General features: G+C 39.5%; 1 protein-coding gene across 8 annotated transcripts in view; it reads left to right on the top strand.

The window, feature by feature from the left end:
* Nucleotides 1-19132, top strand: part of LOC128691112 (uncharacterized) — a 343519-nt gene extending 324387 nt beyond the window's left edge. For 4 of the 8 annotated variants that reach the window (XM_070089167.1, XM_070089165.1, XM_070089166.1 and 1 more), the window contains 3 exons: nucleotides 4041-4116; nucleotides 11652-11804; nucleotides 14544-19132. In XM_070089167.1, the coding sequence (XP_069945268.1) occupies nucleotides 4047-4116; nucleotides 11652-11804; nucleotides 14544-14770 (450 nt within the window). In that variant the 5' untranslated portion in view covers nucleotides 4041-4046 and the 3' untranslated portion in view covers nucleotides 14771-19132. Of the gene's footprint in view, nucleotides 1-4040; nucleotides 4117-4403; nucleotides 6543-11651; nucleotides 11805-14543 lie in introns of those variants that run through there. The other 4 variants (XM_070089170.1, XM_070089169.1, XR_011392497.1 and 1 more) reach the window with 3 other exon arrangements.
* Nucleotides 19133-19448: the final 316 nt, after the last annotated feature.

Below are 19448 nucleotides of genomic sequence, written 5' to 3'. Positions count from 1 at the left end.
GGCTACAGGCACTGTTCCTACCTCACCTCACACCAGGCAGGTCCTAGGATAGGTTACAGTCACGCTGAAACCCATCCTCAATATAAATTTCCTCTCTTATCTACTTGCGTCAGTTTCTAAACGTTCTAATGTACTGGATAAATTAATTATTATGCACATTTGGGTATGGTATCTTAATATAATTTATCCTAATTTAAGAACAGGTAACAGCAAGTAACTAAATTAATTACATGTGAGGGTAACCTCTGGCAGTAACTAACCACCTTCGTTATTAATTCGTCACGAACAGTACTCTTGTTTGTGCGTAACACACAATTTGCGGTTCATAGCATTTACAGAGACGTTTCGTCCACCAGGTTCACCAGCCCCTCGTAAGTGAAACATTTTCTCAGTAAGTGCCATAAACCACAAATTGTCTTATTCACATACATGACGATATATTTTACCAATGATATCTGATACTCTCATTAAGGTCAGACTTCTCTTGCCTCACCTCACTCTGGTAAATTGTAGCATCAGAGTTCACGAGAGTTGTCAGTCATCTAAATCCTTATCAGCCTCTTCCTCCGCATCCAGTTCAGCTCTCTTAGCAGTGGCCAACTTTTGAGTAATAGACACTGATTAACACCACAAAAACGACAAACAGAAAGTTTAAGTATACTCAGGCAACAGTCGAGGCAGTAACCTCTTTCCAGCAAGGAACGAGCCAAGTACGAGCATTCTCAGGCAGCAGTTGAGGCAGTAACTTCATTCCAGCAAGCAACGAGCCAAGTACAAGTATTCTCAGGCAGCAGTTGAGGCAGTAACCTCATTCCAGCAAGCAACGAGCCAAGTGCAAGTATTCTCAGGCAGCAGTTGAGGCAGTAACCTCATTCCAGCAAGCAACGAGCCAAGTGCAAGTATTCTCAGGCAGCAGTTGAGGCAGTAACCTCATTCCAGCAAGCAACGAGCCAAGTGCAAGTATTCTCAGGCAGCAGTTGAGGCAGTAACCTCATTCCAGGAAGCAACGAGCCAAGTACAAGCATTTTCAGGCAGCAGTTGAGGCAGTAACTTCATTCCAGCAAGCAACGAGCCAAGTACAAGCATTCTCAGGCAGCAGTTGAGGCATCAACCTCATTCCAGCAAGCAACGAGCCAGTGCAAGTATTCTCAGGCAGCAGTTGAGGCAGTAACCTCATTCCAGGAAGCAACGAGCCAAGTGTCTCCCGGGGCTAGTGCTTCTCTTGTGTTTTCCAACAATAGCGTCTCTGTGTGTTTGAAGATCACATCAGGGTGAATCAGCGACGGGTAAAATAAGTTTCCTTAAACAGATCGTCTGTAGATGATAATGGAAATCATCGATTACACGGACAGATCCCAGACCAAACCTTCCCATTGACTGCATGGTAAGTCAGGTTGTTAGTGCTGGCTGTATGCTGTCCTACGCCAGCATTGCAGCTAATCAGAAATTTCTTTCAAACTTTTCGCTTTTCCTCTTAAATCACTTGAAGATTCATCGGTCATTTTTCTTATAATTGAAGGATGAACTCTGAAAAGTCAGGGACACTATTTCACACCTGCGCTTCACTAGGATATATCTCTCTATGCGTCCTGCTTCCTTAACAACGACTTTCAGTGTGAAGATTTGACCAGTCTCTTAAGCACTGAAATCAAGGAACATCTCTTTTTTTCCTGTGTTTCCTGAAATACACTTCAAGTATTTCCAGGTGTTTGCAGTAATTTAGGCTGTTTAAATTTTACGGGCAGTAAAATTTCTCTCCATAGTCTCCAGATCCACAGTTTCGCCGTCTTAAATAAGGATAGTGGAGGGCAGCGTTCCAGTCTGGAAACTAAAAGTGGTCTGAATAACATCTTAACTGGCATGAATATTCTTGATTTTAAAACTTCCTGTGATTCACCCCATTATTTTCTTGGACAAAGCTACATTTTTATCGTCATCTTTAATGGTTAGGTCGTTGGACATTAATATTAAGAGATCTTGTAGCTGTCCCTTCTGTTTTACGGTTTGAGCTGACAGCGGGTTTAATCCTTTTGACTTACTACTGAAACCTTTTGAATTATTTGTTTTTTTGTTTTTTGTTTTTGATCTGACAGCGGGTTTAATCCTTTTGACTTACTACTGAAACCTTTTGAATTATTTGTTTTTTTGTTTTTTGTTTTTGATCTGACAGCGGGTTTAATCCTTTTGACTTACTATTGAAACCTTTTGGATTAATTTTTTTCTGTAAGGAAATACAGTTGCAATTTGTCATCTATGAGCATTTTTTTCGTTGCTCGGTGGTCGGTTATTTTGCTTCTTATCTTCAATTAACTTATTTTTTTTTCAATTTCATTCTCATTAAGCAGTATTTTTTAATTTTTATTAGCTATTTTCAACTCATCAGAATTTATTACTCTATTTTTACCCTCATTGTAATTTTTTTAGTTATATTTGAAGATTATTTACGTATATGATGACCATTAAAGTCAAGGGGAAACAGTCATTGTAGACACTGAGATGATACAATCATTGTAGATACGGCAAAGTATCTATACAATGAAATATGCATTCTGAGCCTCCATCTTCAAGTTTAACGTTTAGTACTTTAGTTTATGTAGTTTTGGTTTTAGTTAATTAGGTTTAAAGCTTATCGACTACTCTAGCGTCATTAATGCAGTATGTTACCAGTACACTACCAGACAGTAATATTTTAATCCCAAAAAACACTACCAATTTCCGACATTCATAAATTCAAGCATAATATATTATAATTCCTTCAAATAAAGTTCTCCGTGTTCATTATTTTGGTTAAAAAAATACACGTATTATAATTTTCCCTGTGTTCGTGAGGAGGAAAAAACAGTGAGGTGGGAATGCTTTGTGCACGGCCCTGCTGCCAACCACAACAATGCCTGCATAAAATGCCTCCTTCCCGAACTGTCAGCTTTATTTTACTCTCTTTGTGCTGGTGCTCGGCAGTAGACAAAGTTTTCCAAGTGGTTTTGTCTCTCCACTTAGTTATGCAGGAGAATGTGTGGTTAAAACTGCGCCAGGTAAATTGCTACAACTCACAATATCTATTGTGCGCTTCTAACTGGCGTGCGAGGGGCAGCCTCCAGAGACTTGCCTCTCCCACACCACTCACACTGTTACGCACCTTAAACAAAAGTATATACCCCGAGTGGTGTGCGTGTGTGTGTGTGTATCTCAGTGTATAATGCTCGGAGTTTACTATAATTTCTATATAAAACCTGTACAGATGATGGGTTATCATACCATGGTGATTGGGCTGGAGTTTGATTAAGAACTCTACGTCCTCCCTCCTTCATTTTTTGGCTTATTCCCCATTCATTAAAGTTTGCTCTAGGAAATCATGAAAGGGGTCATTCTCTGTTACTCTCCTTGCTCTTCCGCCATTGGTAGTACCGAGGTGACCCACAAGACTCACAATGGATTGGACCCTCAGGTCCAATCCACATATATATATATATATATATATATATATATATATATATATATATATATATATATATATATACATATATATATATATATATATATATACATATATATATATATATATATATGTCGTGCCGAATAGGCAGAACTTGCGATCTTGGCTTAAATAGCAACGTTAATCTTGCCATATAGGACAAGCGAAAATTTGTGTATGCAATAATTTCGCCAAAATCATTCTGAACCTAACGAAAAAAATATATTTCACTGTGTTTGTTTAGTATTAAATTATTGTAAACAAATCTAAAATATATATAGTTGGGTTAGGCTAAAATAAATTGTTCTTGTTATAATAAGGTTAGGTAAGTTTTCTAAGATTCTTTTGGTGCAAAATTAAAAATTTTTGCATTAACATTAATGAAAAAAATGTATCTTTAAATGTATAAGAGAAAATTTTTGAAAGGACTTAATTTTAAATGAGTTCTTGCTAATTGACCAGTTTTACATATTCGGCACGACATATATATATGTGTGTGTGTGTGTGTGTGTGTGTGTGTGTGTGTGTCTCTGTCATCTTACTAAGGGCCTTGTGTTCTCTTCTCCAGCAGGTGATGATGGCGTGTGTATGGGCGTGGGCGGGGCTAGCCACATTCCTCACCCTCATACTTCTCGTCACTCCAGGTGAGTAGCCAGTCATCTGTTCATCTAGCTGGCCACATGCTGAGTGACTAGCTAGTCAGCTGGTGATATATGTTAGGTGATAAACCTTGACACACGTCAGAATGTTAGTGAGATCAGAAGTCACCTGGTAAGCCAAATGAATTAAGGGTCACTTAGTCTGTTAGCTAAGTCGCCCACAAGCAAGGCAATCAGGTAATTTACAAATTAGCTAATCAGTCAATTATCAAATTATCAAAGAGGTGATTCACAAACCAGAATGTAAATTAAAAGAAATATAAATCTTCTAGGTAGCCAGGGGAGCCGTAACTCAGATGATCAAGTCAGTGGGTCATTAATTGACTGGTTCAAAGAGTGCCATCAAGAGCCGCATGCGTGATGGACTACCTGACAGCCTCTTGAAGTGACTGTCGCTGAGAGCCAAGAGTTGAGTACCAGTTCCAAGAGTTGTGAGGAAAGAGTCATAAGAGAACATAGAAGTACACTGCAGATTAGGATTAACTACTATTTCTACTATCTCGATAGTATTGCTCATGCGTCTTATTCATCTACCTATCAGTGGTGTGTAACACTATCGTAATGATACTAGCACTGACCATCAGACCTACTGCAGTGTCCTATTCTCGAGTGTTTTTTTTTTGTACTGTAAAGAAACAGAGAAGAGACGACATAGGTTGCAAAGCAGGTTTTATTGAGTCATGATCTGTTAAAGATCTGCACTAAGTAGAACGTCGTACCAGTGAAAGCTTGACCTGCAGCCTGCCTTTTCTGTTCTGCTATCAGCAATACACCAACTATCTCAAAAGAACAGAGAACTGGATAGTCATTAAATCAACTTGCTCACTCGTTTATGTATAGCATAACGAGATCAATAAGTATATTTAACATCAAGTGAAAGGTTAATGGGGCATTTCAGACTAATTACTGATGCCCCACAATTAATTAATGTAGATAAACTAATGAATCTTTGGTTCCACTCCAGGAGTTTATATATACATGTGTGTGAAACCTTCTGGTAATTAATGATTCTAGTCTCCTGGGACGAGAGAGAAGTTATGTATATTGTCTTCCCCTCTGACGCATCAAAATATCATTATAGTCTCGTTTAATCTTATGTTTTACCTATATTGTTTAAGGACGAACGCCTTATCATAGGAGCTGAGCATTAAATAATATAAACCTTTACAGATATTCAACTATTCTTGGTGAGACTTTATTACAGCCGTCGTAGACTCCGGGTAGACTATGCAGGATATCTGCTAGATGACCCTTTGTAGATATTCCTAATTTATCGTCATCTATCATTTAAAAAAGAAATTGAAAGGTGTTTTATCTGTTTGTGGGAAAATTAAACACAAATGCAGCATAATGTGATCTTTTATTGACTACGTTTCGCTCACACAGTGGGCTTTATCACGTCACAAACACATCTACGTGGGTATAGAGTGCATGAGTATAGGTAGTGTGGAGAGTCAGGTGGAGAATGTTGGGTAGGTTGTACCCCTGCAGGTCCGTCTCAAACCCAGTCTACTCAAGATATTTTGTATCTTTTATCTTCATCCTTTATCTTTTTGTGCCGGCTGATAAAACAATATTTTCACTGCTAAAAGAAATTTCAGCTGTTTCATGTTAACTGGAATAAACATAAATTCTGAATATACAACATATTACAGACGGTCGTGAAGACAAGACAGGTACGATGGACCTAGCATTTACTAAGACAACGTTTCGCTCAGTGTAGAACTTCATCAAATTATGATTCAATAAAGCTCTACACAGAGCGAAACATTGCCCCCAATCAACACTTGTTCTGCAATGTATGTCCTTCATTCATCATTGGGATCCACATGACAACAATCATAAATATGGAAACCAGAGTAATGTATCTTCAACACTGCCTCGCCGCCACTCGTCTACATTTGCCTTTGGTCTGTTCAAAGGTTTTGACTGCATAACAGATGAGCCGCGGCACACAAGTCCTCTGCTTACTCAGCAGGTCCTCTACTTGTTTGTTGCAGTATGCAACAAACTCGCAACACGAACAAGACACTGACTCTCTTTAAAAATAGTCAACATCATCCATGAGACAGTTCCGGGATTAGCATCGATTTCATGTCCCAGCTGAGGCTTTCACAGTTTATACTAGCCAAGTTTGCATTTGAATTTCTCCTGTGGGAAGAGGACCGAGGCGGTTCATGCAACACACACGCAGATGTTCATGCAACACACCCAGGTTCGTGCAACACACACAGGTTCATGCAACACACGCGGTTTATGAACCACGGAGAGGCTCATGCAACACACAAATGTTCGTGCAACACACACACACGCACACAGGTTCCTGCAACACACACACAGAAGTCCATGCAACACAGACGCACTTACTACTTGGCTTTGACGAAAAGTTACAGAAAAAAATTAATACACGTTGGTCACAGAGGCATTCAGTGAGTCCATTAGTGCAGAGTGAATTAATTCCAAAACTGGCGAGTACTAGTGTAGCCTCCACTCACCACAACAGGCAGGTGAAGGTTAATTTACACTCCACAACAACACACACACACACATACACACACACACACACACACACACACACACACACACACACACACACACACACACACACACACACACACACACACACACACACACACACACACACACACACACACACACACACACACACACACACACACACACACACACACACACACACACATGCACACACACACGCACACACACACGCACACACACACGCACACACACACACGCGCACACACACATGCATGCACATACAACAGGCCAAGTGTCTAATCGACATGTGCCTAGGACCAAATGGTAACTAACTAACACACAGGTGTATATATATATACCTCCCTCCCCACAACAGGCAGTGTCTATTAACAAGTGCCTTTGACAACCGGTAACTATCACACACACAGAGATGTATGGCATCTCTCTCTCTCTCTCTCTCTCTCTCTCTCTCTCTCTCTCTCTCTCTCTCTCTCCAAGCACAACAAGAGATAACATCTCTATTCACAGCATCCTCACACCGCCCGTGAAAAACGTTCAAATTTTAACATTGAGCATTTTAGCCCAGACAACCCGCTGCCAGACGCGTCGCGACCGTTTTATTTTCTAATTTGCTTCTGTTATAGTCAAATAAACTTTTTCTTAGGTTTATATCACCTGACCTAAAACATATATTTCATAATCTTCTGTAAACTTAGTTTGTAATTAAATAAACGATGGTAAATAAATATCGTTGATTAGTTTAAAGTCTATCGACTATACGAGGGTTATTAAGGATCGTTGATTAATTTAGTTTAAAGTCTATCGACTATACGAGGGTTATTAAGGATCGTTGATTAATTTAGTTTAAAGTCTATCGACTATACGAGGGTTATTAAGGATCGTTGATTAATTTGGTTTAAAGTCTATCGACTATACGAGGGTTATTAAGGATCGTTAATTAATTTAGTTTAAAGTCTATCGACTATACGAGGGTTATTAAGGATCATTGATTAATTTGGTTTAAAGTCTATCGACTACACGAGGGTCATTAAGGCTACATCTCCCCTCTTCACCTCCATTCAAGGACACTTTCACTCCTGGAGGCCATTCGAAGGGGCAACGCCCCCGCAGCCTGGTCCATGACCAGGCCTCCAGGTGGATCAGAGATTTAACCCACCGAGCATACACAGTTCGTTTCTCCAACTTGTGTCTATCTGTTCCTATTTTCCATTAGTTGAAACTAATTTATCCATCGTAAAATATTCCGAAATAACTTTCACCTCGATGGAGGAAGGAATGATGGTGTGCTGCAGCCGGTTCTATCAGCCGTCAGAGAGCCGTGTCTCCGAGGCGGCAGTAAAGGGTAGTTCTCCTCACAAAAGAGGTGACTCTCCGACAAACCATCTCGCGGCTCTTTGGAAATAATGGAGCTTTCAGGATCCCCTCTAAAAAAAAATAGATGGCATAAAAAAATTTCCATTCTCTTTTACCCCAGATTCAGCAGGGCTCAAAAAGTCAAGGGGAAACCATCTCTCTAAAAGCGAGAAATTTTAGCTAGTATTCTTTTTTTTTCTTTTGCCTCCCTCTTACAATGGAACTGTGGCGGAGTGAGAACAAACTGAGAGAAATTTCTGAATTCGATATATGAAGTTATACCATTGTGTACAAAGTCTGTTTACATGTGATGCTATGAGAGGGATGTTGCAGCATCCCTTCCTGAGGCACGTGTAGCGGGTCTCGTGTAGGTGGTTATCACCTGTACATTATCCTCTCTGTTTACTTCCGCAGAAAGTGACTGTTGTGCGCTATCTCCAGGGCGGACAATAATGGAATGTAAACTCAGCATACAAAAGGACGAGGGAGGGAAGGGATGAGTACAACACCTGTAAAACATCTGTGACCAGTTTCTTCCCTCGCAGACAGACCTTGGGCCAGACTTTTCTGCTGAGTACCTGTTTAATCAGGCTGTTGCTGTTGGCGACCAGCTTCTCCACTTTGCCATCACAGCCTGCTTAAACTGTCATTTGGTAGATGTGGTTGTCCACTTTCTTTTAGAAAGACTTCTGCATTTGCTCCGGCGTTATTTCTGATATCTTCTAGAAGCATGTTGAAAAATCCTGTATCACGGATGTTGACAGAGTGTTCTCGCATTGTGCTCATGGCTCTGCTATTTTCTACTGGGCCTGTTTTACACCTCTTCCCAAATCTCTCACCCCAGTATGTTGTTATGGAGGTACTCAGAGTTGGGCCCTGGTACTTCAATATCTTCTGTGTATACAATATCAGGTATCAGGTATCTCTGTTCTTCGTTCCAGAAAATACATTGCAAGTGCTTTGATGCTTTCCTAGTAGTTTAAACTATTATTATTATAACCAAAAAGAAGCGCTAAACCATAGTAGTTTAAATGATTTATTGATTCTACACGGTTAGTAAATATCGCTGTATATGAGGGAGGGAATACCATAGAGTAAGATGAGAAGATGATGTTTACAGGAGTTCCTAAAGAAAGCACATTTAGCAAAAGAACACGAGAGACCAGTGAAATGAAAAGAGATAGACGGAGGGAGTGTGTTGAATGTTGACCCAGGACACGTGTAGGTTGATGACTAACTTGCTCCACATCATTAAGAGTCGCGAAATTGAAAGCCACTTCTCCCTCAGGCTCAGTAAGACCATCAAAGAAGTGAGATTAGTTCGTGGAGTTAGTTGGGGCATCAGTAGACAGCAGATAAATTTAGATACTAATGAGATAACGACTGTCAGCCAAAGACAGGACGGTTTATACACTTGACATTGTATTTTAACCCCTCTTTTAATGATTATGGGAGAGGCGATAGGTTTGAAACCCCATTTACTAACTAGTCATAGAACATGAACTTTTAATGATAGAGAATTATTGTAGAGGCGAGCAACGAGGAGTGTTAACACGACAGCAGGTGCAGGGACCTACTTACATCATGCAGAATTAGAGAGACGAGTAACTAGGAGTATTAATACGACAGTAGGTGTGGGGACCTAGTTACATCATGCAGAATTAGAGAGACGAGTAACTAGGAGTATTAATACGACAGCAGGTGTGGGGACCTACTCACATAAAAAGACATTTGCTAAGGACGCTCATAATGTCTACGCTTCGCCCCTTGTCGAGCTTTACCAGGTGAGTGATTCCCAGCTAAGATATGAATAATAATAATAATAATAATAATGATGATACGAAGTAGAACTGTCGAAAAAGTTAGTTAAAAATGAAGAGTTGCTATTGAAGAATTAAGAACATGAATGGAGGTATTACTGCTAGTGACGGGTGTTTACTAAAAGTGACAAGAGAAGTCCGTCTCGACTCTGAGAGTCTTGGAACACCTTTGTATGGAGGACGGGAGGTGGGGGACACACAGCACAGGTGTCACCCATGAATCAATAATCGGGTGAAGAAACAGACGAATGTGAAATACAGATGTGAAGCATGAAGCATCTGCGTAATGTGGGCAGGTGAAAGAGTTGTGGAGGGGGGTGAGGATTACTTTTATTAGCAGTAGAAGCTATATAGGTAGCAGTAAAGACTGTTATTAAAGAGTTCACTTTTATAATTCCATGACTATAATAATACTCAGTCTTATAAAGAAATAGGGCAATATTACTGGGATAAAGGGTAGCTATATATTAATGTATTTGAATTTACTCCTAGCTCAGTCTTCCATTCACTCAGCACACTCAGCTTGGTCTCTTTCCATTTCATCTTCTGTGGAGGTTCAGATCCCTATGATCTCCCGCAGACACCTAACCTCTCGCTAACCAAGACAGCTCTTTCCCCAGCTAAAGGTAAATAATGAGAGCGTGCGCTGGTACATACAACATGGTGCAGAACGATGAAGCTGCTACTCAAAGACACCTGAACTATGGCTTGCTTATTCCAGCAGATAATGAGGCAGAGTGCTACAGTTATGATGCTTGAAGTAACAAGTATCATCACATCCCCTCTCATCATTCATATTATCTCGCTTTCAAACGCATATTCCATCTCGGTTGAATGATGGTGAGAGCCATACATCACACAACAAGCACCATCAGTTTGGTTGACCAGGTCAGCAGGGTGGCCTGGCTGCGAGAGTAGACAACGGTCAAAAGTTAGTCAGAGGTAAAGACAGAAGAGTCTTAAGTCCTGTAGATTTTACTCAAGGTACTATTAACATGCTCTCAAAATTAGTGTACAGGTGAATTATTCTTATAATGACCCCTTGTGTACTGGATAGCTCTTTCATCCCGACAAACTGTGTGCTATACCAGATAGCTGAGACAGGTTGGTAAATACGACTTACATGCTGAATCAGAAATCTGTCTCCTTAGTTCTGGTCTTTGCTAAGTGATTCTGAACTCACTTTAGGTATTTGCTAAGAGTGTCCTTAGTTCAATTTAGGTCTCCACTTCGTGAGCACAATTTAGGTATTCACTCAATAGCTTTGAGCTCAATTTAGGTCTTCATTATGTGGTCCTGAGCACAGTTTAGGTCTTTATTCAGGTGGCCCTCTGCTTAGTATATGTCCTCACTGAGTGTCCCTTCGATCAGTTTAGATCCTCATTGTTCCTGAGGATGGATCGTGTTTTCCTTCAATAACTTTGAGCTCAATTAAAGCCTTTTCTCGGTGGTTCTAAGCACTGCCGGGGTCCTCATTCAACCGTCAAGTCAAGCACACAATATTATGTAAGCAGAAACTTGACGTAATGTTTGAAAACAATTCCCTTGACGAGGGGAAAAAGGAACGACATGTGTGTTGCCAGCTTGCAAATGTTTTTCATATATTTGCTGAGAGTAATGTTAGTCACCACAATTGATAACTTTAAAAGAAAGTAAAGAGACTGTTGTTGTGAGTGACATATACACACACGCGGTAGACTTAAGTTGTTATTTTAACACAGTTACTGCTGTGAAAGTGTACACTGTTCCTGCAGATGTGTAACAGCGTCCTGCGGGAATTCAGGAACAATGTGCTCCCACGGGTGTATAAATGTACCTTGTTCCCCACAGGTGTGGCTGTGCAGTGCTTCCTGTGTAGCTTCTCACCTCGCAGCAACAGCACCAGGATTGACGGCTGTACAGATAATAACTTCACCAGAGAACATATAGAATCTCGCTCCTGTCGCCTCGGCTGTGAGTCTGTGACAGTCTACGACCTCAATGGTAAAACTCAGTGGGGAGCCCTGTGACCTCCTGCCCCCTCAGTATTTCATAATAATAATAATAATAATAATAATAATAATAATAATAATAATAATAATAATAATAATAATAATAATAATAATAATAAAATAAACAGTATATTTCCACATGATACATAGAATTTTACAAATTTGGATGATAATAGGGCTTATGATAAGCTCCTGGCTATACAGAGCATTTCCGGCAAGACAAGTTGCGGAACAAGATCTTATCGAGACAACTTTTCGCTCTGTTGGCTTGATAAAGCTCTCAGAGAGCGAAACGTTGTCTCAGTAAAAGCTTGTTCCGCAACGTGTGTCTTCTCTGTAATCCTCAACTTTATGTCTGCCTTTCATTCCCCTGGCATTTTCCCCTTCGTTATGCTTCCTCCTTGTCATCCTTCCTTACGTTCTTTTCCTCTGCCTCTTCCCCATTATCTTTCCTCCCTCTTCCTTGCGTTAGTCTCCTTCCCTCTTCTTTAAACTCTAAGCTTTCTTCCATTTTTACTCTTTCTATTTCCTCCTGCTTCCTCCTGTCTTATATTTTACCATCTTTTTATCTCTCATGCTTTCTCTTTTCACTTGTCCCTCTCTTCCCCTATTCTTTATCCCCAGCAATGTAATTTCCCTTTACTCTTCTATTATTATACATAATATGTATACTTCTTTATGTATATAATATGAACACTACTTAAAATATTCATATCTATTGTCATTAAGTATACATCTCACTCTATATAATATTTACCCATATGATTTCTTGGTTACATTTGACTTCATTCTGTCTTGTTTTTATATCCATCTACTTGCTTATATATCCCTTTATTTGCTTATATACCCCTCTACTTGCTTATGTATCCCTCTACTTGCTTTTATATCCATCTACTCGTTTATATGACCCTCTCCTTCCTTACATATCCCTTTATTGTTTTTATATTCTTCTACTCGCTTATATATCCATCTGCTTATTTATATATCCATCTACTTGCTTATATATCCAATTGCTTGCTTATATATCTCTCTACTTGCTTATATATCCCTCTACTTGCTTATATATCCCTCTACTCGCTTAGATATCCCTCTACTCGCTTATATATCCATCTACTCGCTTATATATCCATCTACTCGCTTATATATCCTTCTACTCGCTTATATATCCCTCTACTCGCTTATATATCCCTCCACTCGCTTATATATCCATCTACTCGCTTATATATCCCTCTACTCGCTTATATATCCCTCTACTCGCTTATATATCCCTCTACTCGCTTATATATCCCTCTACTCGCTTATATATCCCTCCACTCGCTTATATATCCCTCTACTCGCTTATATATCCCTCTACTCGCTTATATATCCCTCTACTCGCTTATATATCCCTCTGCTCGCTTATATATCCCTCTACTCGCTTATATATCCTTCTACTCGCTTATATATCCCTCTACTCGCTTATATATCTCTCTACTCGCTTATATATCCCTCTACTCACTTATATATCCCTCTACTCGCTTATATATCCATATACTCACTTATATATCCCTCTACTCACTTATATATCCCTCTACTCGCTTATATATCCCTCTACTCGCTTATATATCCCTCTACTCGCTTATATATCCCTCTACTCGCTTATATATCCCTCTACTCGCTTATATATCCCTCTACTCGCTTATATATCCCTCTACTCGCTTATATATCCCTCTACTCACTTATATATCCCTCTACTCGCTTATATATCCCTCTACTCGCTTATATATCCCTCTACTCACTTATATATCCCTCTACTCGCTTATATATCCCTCTACTCACTTATATATCCATCCACTAGCTTATATATCCATCTACTCGCTTACATGTCCTCTACTGCCTTACATTTCCTTCTACTCTTCCATTTCTTATCTTTATTTGCATGCTATTCCTTTATTAGATTTGTCCTTAATAATAATAATTCTACTTTTGCCTTATTATATGTTTATTACATTTTACTTTACTTTCCTCGCGCTATTTCTGCCTTAATCTGCGAGTTACTTTGTTATCCCGATTCTAATTTCTGAATAACAGTTTTATTTTCTTTCAATATGTGTACACAGCGTGATGTACTTCCGATGTACACTTGGTAATAAACCCCAAAGTATTTGTTATACTTTTAATTTAATATAGCGAGAAGTATAATGCACTGGCCGGGGGCTTTGTATGAGTTACAGGGCTGTTTATCATACTGGGGAAAGTTTTAATACACGGGTGTAATAATTTCTAAGTGTCTAGTAATGGCGGACTTAACGTGTCACTACAAAACAATAAATTTGCCATGTTTCGCAAATTATGCGTCGTTGTATTTTTTTTTATGTTGGCAAGACTGATTAAGATGGGCAGTAACCTGGTTGGTCATTACCCAACTTTTTCTTTTAATGGTCGTTAATTGAAGATTACATTAGGATTTAGCTGTCTTCGTGCTAGTGAAGGAAATGGGTGTACCCATCCCTTCCCGGTATCGAAAAAAACATACCATGGGATTAGAACCCGCGATCAGAGAGTCACGATGAGTCTTTAGAGAGTCATTACGATTTCGTGAGTCATGTTCCTGGCAACAAGTCTGTACCTAATTATTAAGACTTTGTATCAAATCTGATAACCTCCCATTTCCCAGGTGCTGTATAAATTCCGCAGCCATAGACCTTGCCCATGAATACAACAACAATAATAATGTTGGTTTCTTCCTCAGGTGAATGGGAAAGTTTTCATCGCAACTGTGCAACCAACGACACCATTATGACCAACTCCTGTGAGACCTACAAGACCATCATCCTAACACGGAAAGTGTGTTCCTGTGACTGGTCATACTGCAACACAGCCCAGGATAACATCTACACATTCCGGCCGCTGCTGTTGGTGGCTCTGGCATCCACAGTCGCGAGTCTGCAAGTTTTGCAGAAGCTGCATGCCGTATGAGGAATGCTGTAAGCCTCTGTAATTCCTGTTACCGTCAGTCCTTAAGCCATCTTCAAGGAAACTTGCGCTGGGTCTCCTAGCCGAGAAAGATGATTATAACTTCTGGCCAGTAAGGAAGATGCTGTGATTTTAATTCAGTGATTTGATTTAGAATAAGAAATAGTGAAGCAGAGTAAAGACAAAGGGCGTCGTTTTAAATGTAAATGTGATGGGTGGTGGCAAAGATGGCAATGAGTAAGGTACTGTACGGATTCGTCACAGTAGAGGGGTGAGTACACACACCACCTGCTTCGTCACAGTTGACGGGGTGAATACACACACCACCTGCTTCGTCACAGTTGACGGGGTGAATACACACACCACCTGCTTCGTCACAGTTGACGGGGTGAATACACACACCACCTGCTTCGTCACAGTTGACGGGGTGAATACACACATCACCTACTTTGTCACAGTTGACAGGATGAATACACACACCACCTGCTTCGTCACAGTTGACAGGGTGAATACACACACCACCTGCTTCGTCACAGTTGACAGGGTGAATACATACACCACCTGCTTCGTCACAATTGACGGGGTGAATACACACATGACCTGCTTCGCCACAGCTGACGAGGTGAATCATTCGCCAACTTCTGTTGCCACCATCTCAACTTGCCATGAACATGATCCACAACGTTAGCATTTACAATGCATCTGATTCTCTCTGATATTTAGAGAGTGTCCTGCATGTAGCCTTTCTGAACAAGGAAGAATTTACAATATTTTACATTAACATTCTTATCGGGAAGTCATGATGGTGTGAACTAACACACCGAGAAGCCTCACTGTCGTCTTTGATCTGAAGCAGAATCTTTTAAATTTGTGTCGATCTGAAGAAGAATCTTATATATTTGTGTTTTAATTTGGATTTTTTTTAGAATAAGGACACCATACCCAGTCATAATTGATAAGTATCAATAATGAACTAAGGTGACATGGACCACGTCTTATTCAGCTCTGGGTATGATCCAGTGTTTATAGGCAAGACAGTAATGGGTCGCAACCGGTGCTGCAGTAAATATTTTTTAAATCAAATTCCAAGAAGTGAACTATACAAACGGCTTATCGCCAGGAATTATGTTGACAAACACAGAAGTGTGAAAAAATAAGCCTTTATTTGAACAACGTTTCGCTCTATGTTAAACGAGACATTTTTTTTTTATGACGTAGCTTTATCCATAAATAGAGGACCCAGGTCCTGCCACTTCGACAGCCCAGCCATACAGGGTTCAGACAGTTCAAGCAAGGTATTAGCATACATTAATAAGATTGGCATTGGTAAAATTGTACATGTTGAATGGCTTTGAGGATTGCTGCTCTTCCTCAAGTATGTTTGTTGAGTGTGATATTGCCAATGCGTGGTTAACCTTCAGTGCCCAGTCACGCCTTCCTTATGACAAATTAATGCTACGTACCTTTGATGACACCTCGAAGAGCCGTCCAGAAGTGATGAGACTTGAAATCGAGCTTGTATAATAAGCATTGTGTTTACAAGTGTTGTACAGCTGCTCTGGCAACAGCCGATCCAGGAACACCTAGGATACTGGTGTGAGGTGTAACTGTTCCGACAACAGCAAGTTACGCAGCATCGACTGCAAATGTGTTTTCACACAGCTGGCACACGAGCACCCCCGTATGTAAGTGCAGCAGCTGATACAGGAGCACCACGCGTTGAAATGCAGAAGCTGGTTCAGGGGCACCATCTGTTCTAGTCAGGATGAATTTCTCGACGTGTTCTGCATTGTGACAGTAGTAATTAGATCTTCACTTCTTCACGTAGTTAGTTCTTCATTGGCTTAGGTGGTGGACAGCTGATCAACCACAGGAAATATAAAGCACCACTGGCTGACTGCAAACATTCGCTCACAAAACGAGAATACAGTCGTATAAAACATTCCACTGATGTGAATTGACTCATTCCTCACTGTGCTTGTCATTCGGTGGGATCCCCATTACCAAGCCTCCAAGGTTGCCTCAGAAGCAATAAATATGTATTGTGTATATATATTTTAGATATAAATGTATTTATCACTGCCACGCTAAACACAAAGTACCATTCTAGAGTCTAATTATGTGAGCTCTTGAGTTATTCAAAAGAACCAATGAGCTGCAGACACTGCTTCTAAGCATTTCAAATGCATAGCATGAATGAGTATGCAGCGAAAAAGCAGAAAATTCACTTCTATTTGTAACTCTCACACTAAGCTTGCTTTCGTCAGCAAGAAAAGACTCGATTTTATAATCACGAAAGCTTTTTGTATTTATATTCAATACGACCTGTAATGGCTGCAATGTTTAGTCAATAAAATTTGGAAAGTTGATGCAAATACTGGGCATTTTGTAGCACGTATTGCTCACGTGTAAGGTAGAGAACTACTCGTGCAAGTCAATTCCTTATATACGACGTTTCGCTCTACCCAGACCGAAACCCCGTCTATAAGTTTGTACTGCACCAACAATCCTTTTACCGCAGTGTCATGCCAAGACCCACAAGTCCTTTGTGGATACACTACATACACACTGTGTCTACTACACTGTGTAGGCATACACTGTGTGTTCTACTCTGTGTGTACTACATTGTAGGCTTGTAATGTGTCTGTACTACACTGTAGACATTATGACTGTACTACACTGTAGACATACACTGTGTACTACACTAGGCTTACACTGTGTCTGTACTACACTGTAGACATACACTGTGTCTGTACTACACCGTAGACATACACTGTGTCTGTACTACACTGTAGACATACACTGTGTCTGTACTACACTGTAGACATACACTGTGTCTGTACTACACCGTAGACATACACTGTGTCTGTACTACACTACAGGCATACACTGTGTCTGCTCAGTGTCTGCACTACACTCTGCCTTGTCTCTCCTGCTCTCTACCACAAATGCATCAGCAGTTATTTCACAACTCTGTCGCAGGGCCTAGTGCCCAGTTCACTTTACATGTGATAAAATTTAGTTTATGTTAGACCCGAATGGTGTAATGCCGACCATGGTGAAGAGAAGCCACGCGATACAGAGCAAGCTTTTGTTGGGGAAATGTTTGGCCTTGTATGAAGTTTTATCAAGTCCTGACTTGATGCAGCTCTACATTAAGCGAAACGTTGACCCAGCAAAGAGCTTCTCCGGTAATCTGTGACTATGTCTTCGTAGTTTTTGTTATTGGTAATATAGAGGAGACGTGGTGTACCACACTGAAGTTAGCTTTCTGTATCACAGTGGTAGACTCCTTACTGATATGTACTCAATAAGCTAGCAACCAAATGTCTTGTAAAAATCAGCTTTATATATATATATATGAGATACGGATTTTATAAAACACCTTAAGGATCCCCTCCCTTCCTTGCATTTGTCTTTCATATTGTCAAGACTATATTAATTCCATAGATTTTATACCACAATTTAGGTTTATAAAATATATATATTGAAAAGTAGTATGTAATATATTGAGAAATTATGTCTTTAGAATAGATAGCGCTGTCAAAACAAGAGGGATTTCTTGGTATATATGAAAAGAGTAAATAAAGGCCACAACACAGTATGTTTGACATTTGTTGTTATAATAGTTGACATATAAGGGTTAAGATAACCAGAACGCGGTATAACTAGCACATTGATCTTAGGAGGTCACCACATTATATGGCCAGAGGTATACACACAAGTATATATGTATATATATATATATATATATATATATATATATATATATATATATATATATATATATATATGCAATAAGATCACAGTAAACAGGTGATTTCAAAATATGCAAAACAACCACTCTGAAAGAATAGAGAAATTCCAAGCGCTTTCGTGACTACTCACATTATCAAGGAACTATGAAAGTGAAGCATCCAAGGAAGCTATATAAGGGGTCTGGCCAGCACCTCACTATCAGATCCCACAACGGTTAAACACGTGACGCGCGGCGAGCCAACTTGATAATGTGAGTAGTCACGAAAGCGCTTGGAATTTCTCTATTCTTTCAGAGTGGTTGTTTTGCATATATATATATATATATATATATATATATATATATATATATATATATATATATATATATATATATATATATATATATATATATATATATATATATATATATATATATATATATATACATACATACATACATAGGTTTGATGTATATTCCACACAGGCCTGAGGTCACTGGATCACCAGAATTATGTGCATATATTTGGCTGTTACACAAGTGAATTAATGTTTCTTCTATCAATAAAATCTGACTGAATGTCTTGATTTCAATAAAATTTGACTGAATGTCTTAATTTCAATACGTCATTACAGTGTTTTATTGTAGTCGTCCTTTTAAAAAAATGACAATAAACTGTGGATTATTTCTGTATAAAAGAGACTCAGGATCCACTTTCAATCTGTATAACCGTGGAAACTGAAACACACACTTGGAGACTTAAATGAAACAACGAACACGGTAAGGGCTGTTCATGTCGACCTTTATCTGTGGTCCTCTTCAGGAGACGTGAAATATTTTGTCAGGTGAAATTTATTAAATTTAATATATAATAATAATCTTACTGATACTCTTTAAATATCCCTCACCTTGATGCTGGTGAGGGCTCTTGATCTAGGGAATTGG

Source organism: Cherax quadricarinatus, chromosome 27 (genome assembly GCF_038502225.1).
Source record: "Cherax quadricarinatus isolate ZL_2023a chromosome 27, ASM3850222v1, whole genome shotgun sequence".
NCBI classification, from domain to species: Eukaryota; Metazoa; Arthropoda; class Malacostraca; order Decapoda; family Parastacidae; genus Cherax; species Cherax quadricarinatus.
Note: the sequence above shows the minus strand (reverse complement) of the source record. Positions and strands in the feature narration are given on the sequence as shown.